The 8,767-nt window shown below is 40.4% G+C and overlaps 1 protein-coding gene across 1 annotated transcript; it reads left to right on the top strand.

Moving 5' to 3' along the window:
* The first annotated feature begins 2,907 nt into the window (after positions 1-2,907).
* Positions 2,908-7,980, top strand: LOC148123771 (vomeronasal type-2 receptor 26-like). The gene is made up of 2 exons (XM_087918840.1): positions 2,908-3,072; positions 7,048-7,980. Exons 1-2 carry the CDS (start codon positions 2,908-2,910, stop codon positions 7,978-7,980), a joined length of 1,098 nt encoding a protein of 365 aa, XP_087774966.1.
* The last annotated feature ends 787 nt before the right edge of the window (positions 7,981-8,767 follow it).

An 8,767-nucleotide genomic window follows, 5' to 3' on the forward strand; every position in this document is an offset into this window, starting at 1 on the left:
TTGTGGATCAGGCCAGTGATTTTGCTTTTGTGGAAGCCATTAGCTGTCAGTACTTTAGTCAGGGTGCATAGTTCAGTCTTTATGTGTGTCTTGTCTGCCAGGCGTTTGGTTCTGGTGATCAGTGTTTCGGCCACGGAGTTTATCTGTGCTGGGTGGTGGTGCGATTGGGCGTTGAGGTAGTGGTTGGTGTGTGTTTTCTTCTGATATATGGTGTGTTCTAGTGTGCCATCTGTTTTTTTTTGTAGATTAGTACATCTAAGAATGGTAGTTGTTTGTTTGTTTCTGTTTCCATGGTGAGTTTGATTTTGGGGTGTGTGCTTTTCAGGTGTGTTAGGAAATTGTTTAGGTTTTCTTTTCCATGGGGCCAAATAACAAATGTGTCATCAATGTATCTTAGCCATAGTTTGGGTTTGTGGGTGGCATTGGCTAGGTCTCTGGATTCGAATTCTTCCATGAATAGGTTTGCAATGACAGGTGACAGTGGTGATCCCATAGGGGCTCCTTCAATTTGCATATATATATATATATATATATATATATATATATATATATATATATATATATATATATATGGATCTTTGGTTGTTCGGGTTTTCTCCCACGTAAGATTCGAAGTATCTAGGCAATGTTTCGATGAAGTCTCATTCATCATCTTCAGGCTTCTGTCTTCAGCTCTCTGCTTCTCAGAGTGATGTGAGATTGCAGCTGCTTCTTCCTTTTAACTGCTAGTGGGGGTGTGACTTGATTGGGTGGGGGCTTGGCTGTGTTCTGATTGGGTGGGGGGGTGTTCTCATTGGTAGGGGGTTTGGCTGTGTTCTGATTGGTTGGGGGGTTGGTCGTGTTCTGATTGGCTGGAGGCGTGTTCTGTTCAGGTGGGGGCTTGGTTGTGCTCAGGTTAGTCTTAGTTGCTGGGGGATTTGAGTTGGTGAGCTGTGAACCGCTATCTACATGCACTCTCACACCACCACCCAGCACAGATCAATTCCATAGCCGAGACACTCATCTCCAGAACAAAATGCTTAGCCGATGAACAACACCAAAAAACTGAACTACACACTCTCACCAATGTACTAACAGCCAATGGATTCCAAAGAAAGAAGATTACCCACCTAATCCAAAAAGAAACCCCAACCAAAATTCAAGACAGAGAACAAGAAAACGGCAAAGCCCTCCTCCCATATATAAAAGGCACTACAGACAAAATCAGCAAGATCCTCCAAAAACACAACATTAAAACAGCATTCTGCACTAACAGAAAAATATCCACCATCCTAAGAAACCCCAAAGACAAAATCAAATTAGAAAACCAAGAAGTATACGAAATCCCCTGCCGGAGACAGAAGCCTGAAGATGATGAATGAGACTTCATCGAAACGTTGCCTAGATACTTCGAATCTTACGCGGGAGAAAACCCGAACAACCAAAGATCCACATATAAATACCCGCGAGAACCTCAGAAAACATATATATATATATGTGTGTGTGTGTGTGTGTGTGTGTGTATGTATATATATATATATATATATATATACACACACACACACACACACACACACACACACACACACACACACACCATGAACAGGCCCTACTCTTAGTCAAGGTTCAAGGATACTGATTGCTTCCTTGGCATTAGAAAACAGACAGGATTGGAATTAAGGGTCATGAAACCCAGAGTGGCACCACTATCAATCGTTATGATAACCTTCCCCAGCAAACTTTGGAGATAAGAGGCCAAGTTGAAGGACAGCAGAAGTCAATATCCTTCATCCAGTATTGGCACCCTTTAAAGAATAGAGCTGGAAGGGACCTTGAGATCTTCTAGTCCAGCCCCCTGCTCAAACAGGAGAACCTATACCATTTCAGATAAGTGACTATCCAGTCTCCATTGCTGGAATGCCCACAACTTCTGGTGGCAAGCAGTTCCACTGGTTAGTTGTCCTCACTGTTAGGAAGTTTCTCCTTAGTTCCAGGTTGCTTCTCCCCATGATGAGTTTCCATCCATTGTTTCTTCTCCTGCTTTCAGGTGCTTTGGAGAATAAGTTGACCCCCTCTTCTTTGGGGCAGTCCCTGAAATACTGGAATACTGCTATCCTGTCATCCCTAATTCTTCTTTTCTTTAGACTAGCCAGACCCAAAACCTGCAGCCCTTCTTCGTATGGTTCAGTCTCCAGGCCTTTAATCATCTGAGTTGCCCTTCTCTGAACTTTTTCCAAAGTCTCAACATCTTTTTTGTAGTTTGCTGACCAAAATTGGCTGCAGTATTCCAGATGTGGCCTTACTAGGGTTTTATAAAGCAGCCCTAATACTTCAGGTGACCTTGATTCTGCCTCTGTTTATACAACCCAGGATTGTATTAGCTTTTTTGGCCACTGCTGCATGTTGCTGGCTCATATTCAAGTGATCATCCACTAGGACTCCAAGGTCCCTCTCACAGTTGCTATTTTGGAGCCAGGTCTCACCTAATCTGTACTTATATTTTTGATAATTTTCTGGGCATGTCCAGACAGGAAGGACCACAACTATGACAGAATAATGTCCTCAGGTGTGTAGCTGTGATTTTGAGCCATCCCTCTTCACATGGAGCCCTTCAGGATCCCCAGAGGATCCTGTAATTATCACCATCCTGTTCTTTGAGACCTCTTCTAGAGACTGCCTTGATGTAAACATCAGACTGGAGCAGCATGGAAGCAATCTTGCTTCAGAAAAGGATAAATGCCTCAGGTGGCACACGTTTTGGGACAGGTAGGGGCTGTGTTCTTAAATGAATTTTCTCTCCTTTCCAGACAAAGCTTGTCTTGTCTCTGTCTGAATCAGGAGAACCACTGGCATTTTCATCTTGTGGGAGGCCTTGAATTCTTCTATATCTTCTTGGTGTCCTTGTTTAGAAATTCAGCCTAATGAATTATGGACCCGCTGATTTTTCTCCTGGTGCTTCTGGCACTGCTGGTGTTCCAGCCAGTCTCTGGAAGGCTGAGGATGAAATGCCTGATGAATTTGGAGCACCGGGATGGGAAAAACCCACCAAGCTATTACAGGCCAGGAGACCATCTCCTTAGCGTGGTCACCACGGCAACAATCTCAAATATAACCTTTCCTTTCAACATGGCTCCTTCCAGTCAGTCTCACTCGTAAGTCATTGAGGATGATGGTAATTTCCTGGAAGAGACTGAAATCCTAAGTTAGAGAAACAGCTCAAAGAACTCCAGATTATTTCTTCCTCCCCACCCAGTCCTGAGTTCATCTTTTGAAAACTGACTTTTGTTTAAAGTAGCTATTGAAAAGGTTGCAGTTTCCCATGGCAAGCTCATTTCCATAATTTTATAAATGCTCATCGAATGGTTTAATTTTTGCCTCTAGTTTTGAATCAGTATTGGCTTAAGATTCAATAGGGTTGTGTGACAAAGAATAAATACATTAAACAATATTCTGCTATTGCTTTTGATGGTGGGGTTGATAATATGAATGTTATTTTTCTACAGGTGGGCACCTTCAGGTAGGTTGTCTCGTGATAAGTTTAGAATTGCCCAATTCATTTTTGCCATTCATGTGGCTAACAAGAATCCACAACTCCTGCACAATCTCACACTTGGCTACAACATCCATGACAACTCTCTGAGCACACTTGCCACTTCAGATGCTTTGCTGGACATGCTGTCCACTGGAGAAACCAATGTTCCCAACTTTGGCTGTGGGAAGAAGGACAATCTTTTGACTCTTCTCGATGCAGCTAGAAGGGACATCTCCATCCAGATGTCAACTTTAGTAGGCACCTACAAAGTCTCACAGGTTTGTGTGTGTGTGTTTCTGTATCTGGTAAAGTGAGCGTAGAGGTGGTCGGTGCTCAATATATCCACTTATATCTTCTTGATGGAATTCAGGAGCTGCTTTTCACCATAGTCATTGTAGATCTTATAGCTGGTGATTGGGATCCATATTGAGAAGGAGGCAACCATCAAAGCAGCCCTGTCCTCTCATGACACTATCCTCATTGCTTGGATGGATTCTGTTGGACTCTTGCATACTTGCACCCTTATTAGTCAGTCTAGACATGAATGACTTAGCAGGATTAATAAAGGAGCCTCATGCCAAAGACACTAGATACATATATTATCATTCTGACCAGTTCTGGAGAACCAGTAGCAGAAATTTTGAGTAGTTTGGAGAACCGGCAAATCCCACCTCTGACTGGAGATTTTACGGTATCTTTCCCCTGTCACACCCACCAAGCCACGCCCATAGAACCGGTAGTAAAATATTTTGAATCCCACCACTGACATCTTCAATGCTAGTGATGATGATAATGATGACAACGGCTAGCCCTGATGATGTTACCTAGTTTGGGTCATAAAATGTCTACAAGACAACAATCAAGCTCAGAGAGCACCAAGGACTCGCTCAAGTTGAGTTCCATATGCTGTAAATAAGACTTGGCTCCAACTACCTTAATAATTATCTGATTCTCAATAAATCAAAGTCAAAAGTTATGAATGTTAAAAATGACATCATGTCCATAGAGAACTATTCAGTGATGAGCCAATAGAGTAAATAACACCTTATCTAGAGGTAGTTTTCTTGGAGATTGGATCTTTCCTCACTCTATATCAAAGGAACTCTGAGCCAGGACATAAGTGGACCTACTACTTAAATTTAAAAAAAAAAAAACTATAGCTCTCCAACTTCCTTAGACCCATGTATTAAAGTATATAATGCCGAGATTACCCATAAGCTCTTATATGGAGCTGTGATTTGAAGCTTAAGACATATATCTTCAATAAAATAAGCACAATCACATCACTTGAGAAGGATCTTGCGGGTGGATTTCAGCGTCAAGGCTCAATTGGGAAGTTATATAATTTGTTCTTTGTCTAAAATTAGGATATATAATTATTTGTATAAAATTAAGCTGTAGAAGTTGACAGACTTCCAAAATTCTGTTTTTTTTTAACAGACAAAAATTCAAATTAAAAAGGCAAGTATTTAAATGCAAAAGTGCCTATACATCTTAGGGCAATATTTATTTTATTGTGAGCATGCTGGACATAATGGTTAAATAGGGGCAATTTAACCATGTCTCAATGAACTTGTCTTTCGGGAACTCCAGAGATATAACATGTTCATCATTTCAATCTCAATTCTGTAAGAAAGAAAGCATTCAGTAGCTTGGACTGCACATTATGAAAATGACGTATTGGGATCCTTATATTAAAACAACTTATTTCCTGTGCTATCAGAATTCAAAAATTAGATATAATATGGCACTTTATTGGAACAAAACAGTTCACCTAACGATCTGTACATCTGGGTTTTATTGTGTTAAATTATAAGAGTGATACAGAAGTCTGATTTTATTTTTTTATTCATATTCTTGTTTTGTTAATATTTTTATTCTATGTTTATATATTGTGTTCTTAATGTTTTGTGTTTTATTTTCTGTATTTTTGGAGACCTAATGACTAATCAACAATAAACTATTCTAACAAGTCCAAGAGAATGAATAGAGATTTAGTAGATTGAGAAAAAATTTGGAACAAAAATTATACATTAACAAGATCAATGGCCTATAAAGAAAGTACGTACAAGATGTTTTATCATTGGCATTTGCCACCAATGAGATTGGCCAAAATGTACCCTAACATGAATCCGACATACCGGAAATGCATATGGAACTAAGGTACCTTCTATCATATATGATGGTCATGCCCGGAAGCCCAAAAATACTGGACCAAAATATGGAGTTGGATATAAGAAATAGTGGAAGATCAAACAGAATTTAAACTGGAGTTGTTTCTGTTGGGAATAATTAAAGGGAAATATAGGAAAAAGATTAAATATGTTTTACTACATATTTTGACAGCAACAAGGATAGTATATGCTAAATGTTGGAAACAAAATAACACAACCTCAGAGAAATTAGTAATTCAAAAAATTATAGATTGTGCTGAAATGGATAAATTGACGTTAAAATTAAAAGATAAAGAAGCGTCAGGGTATTATGAAATTTGGGATAATTGGTATAAATGGTTGAACAATAGAAATAAGGATAAAGGAGATAAGATTATAGATAAATGTATATTAATGTATATAAAGGTATACAAATGTAGATATTTACATGAGATTGGTTTGTATAATAATGATAACACTGTACTATTTAAATTAAGATCAACATGTGGAAAAGGTGAAAAAGAACAATGAAATTATTGTATTAAAAAAAAGAAAGAAACTTGAGGAATTCTCTTAGGTCCATCTCCCGGAAAGATTATTGCAATGCATTGTCTATGCAGATTCTCAATCATCCAAGTCATGGTTGTCCCCAAAGGTGCTTTTTTCCAAAAGGCAACTGGTCTTTCTGATTTTCTTTTCTTTGAAAATGTTTCACTTCTCATCCAAGGAGCTTTTTTGGTTCTAAGCGAAACGTCTTCAAGGGGGAAAAAAAACCCAAGAAAGTCTAGCTGCCTTTTGAAAAACATGGGACATGGATCTCCTTGAGGATCAATCAATCAGAATAGAGCTGGAAGGGATCTTGGAGGTCTTCTAGTCCAGTCTCTTGCTCAAGCAGGGGACCCTATGTCATTGTTCTATATCATATAGACCAATGCAGGGGACCCGATACCATTAGATCACTGAGAAGGGGTTGCTGGTCCACAATGAGGTGGTGTGGACAATTACGGGTCTACCTCATGACAAATATAATTAGTCATTCTTGATTATTTGCAGGACTAGGTTTCCCTGCCAGCAAACTAGTTTCCAAAAGTTAGCATCTTCTGCGTCCAGTATATGGACAGAAATGCCATGTGAAGGACTCAGGAAGTGTGTCCAGAAAGAGTAACTGATTTATTATTTCCCTTTAATAATGTAGGTTCCTATGAAGATTCTGCATATCACACGGGAAATCATTAATGTCCTAGGACTTTCCCCAATTTAATAAACAATTAGAAAGATTATTTTTTAAAGAAAATGATATTTCTTTTATGATCTTTCTGTGGAGATGGTAAGATGGTAAGAAATCCATCTTGTCTCCAGAATGTGTTTCTTTGAAGGTGAAAGGATAATGTGTTAATTAAATATTGCCTTTTGGTTTTCTCAGATACAGAAAAATGCACCAAGTGTCGGGATGATAAATATCCAAATGAGGACAGAATCCAATGTATCCCCAAGTTTATAACCTTCCTGTCCTATGAAGAACATTTGGGCAACATCCTGGTATCATTTGTTCTATTCTTTTCCCTAACCACAGGCTTTGTCTTACTCGTATTCATTAAATACCGGGAAACTCCCCTTGTCAAAGCCAACAACCGGGACCTCTCTTACATCCTCCTGGTCTCCCTCCTGCTTTGTTTCTTGTCTTCTTTCCTCTTCATTGGTCAACCAAGGAAAGCCACCTGCCTTCTCCGACAAACAGTCTTCAGCATCATCTTCTCAGTTGCCGTTTCTTCTCTCTTGGCCAAAACCATCACGGTGGTGCTGGCTTTCTTGGCCACAAAACCAGGAAACCGAGCGAAGAGATGGTTGGGGAAGAGCTTGGCCAACGCCATCATCCTTTCTTGTTCTGGTGTCCAAATTCTCATCTGCTCCATATGGCTGGGAGTTTCTCCCCCCTTCCCTGACTCTGACCTCCACTCCCAGCCTGGAGAGATCATCCTGCAATGCAACGAAGGGGCCGTTGTCATGTTCTACGTCACCCTCAGCTACATGGGCTTCCTGGCTGCCACCTGCTTCCTGGTGGCTTTCCTGGCCAGGAATCTGCCTGGGGCCTTCAACGAAGCCAAGCTGATCACCTTCAGCATGCTGGTCTTCTGCAGTGTCTGGATGACTTTTGTGCCCACCTACCTGAGCACCAAAGGGAAATTCATGGTGGCTGTGCAGGTCTTCTCCATCTTGGCCTCCAGCGCTGGTCTGCTTGGTTGCGTCTTCATCCCCAAGTGCTATATTATTATTCTGAGGCCAGACCTGAACACAAAGAAGCAACTAACAACCTGAAGAAATGTAGCTATGTGAGTCAGAAGTATTTTGACTCTAAAATATCCCAACAGGCCAAACCTAGAAAATGGTGCAAAATCATACATATAAAAATACTATAGATGATGCGAGCACAAATATCCATGAATATCAATCCTCACGTTACTTTCCCATCCATCTGCTGTTAGTATCTTTCAAGTTATTGCCTGAATAAAAAGAAACACAATCAGTTGTGTTGCAGTAACAGTTTTGATAAAGTGTACTGAGAAGTGAGGAGTTCAGGGTCCCAAAACCAGACCTTCCTTCTATGCTTCCGTCATTCCCCTTGCCAAAAGAGAAATCAAAGACCTATCCCTTGTGTCCATCAGTCCATCACATGGCCAATCAAATCTTCATTCCAACTGGGAATATCCCCCTAGTCATTCCCCTCCAGGTGCAGGGCAACATGTCCTTGGCTTTCTGAGAAAGAAGGTTGTTGTGTCTAATCTTCTACCCCACTATGAAATCCCCCCTCCCAAATTCCCAGGCACTGAAGATGGCAACCTCAAAGTTTCCAAGTAAAAGATGGCTCCCAAACCTGATGACAGGATTTAACCTCTCACTCTTCTGGAAACAATGTTTGAAAAGACCTAATGCCATGCAGAAGAGCCAGACAATGTAGAGCCAAATTTTGCAACCAGCCTTTCCCAGGTACCCACAAGGAAAGCCAATTTGATAGGTGACTGAGGTTCGTTCTGTAGCTCCTTGTGCCCGATCCTTTACATCTTGCACACTGCTTTTACTTGCAATGAATTGTCAATAAGGTTGA

This window comes from Pseudonaja textilis, unplaced genomic scaffold, assembly GCF_049901715.1.
Source record: "Pseudonaja textilis isolate UNSWEBS1 unplaced genomic scaffold, rPseTex1.2 PTEXCTG82, whole genome shotgun sequence".
NCBI lineage: Eukaryota > Metazoa > Chordata > Lepidosauria > Squamata > Elapidae > Pseudonaja > Pseudonaja textilis.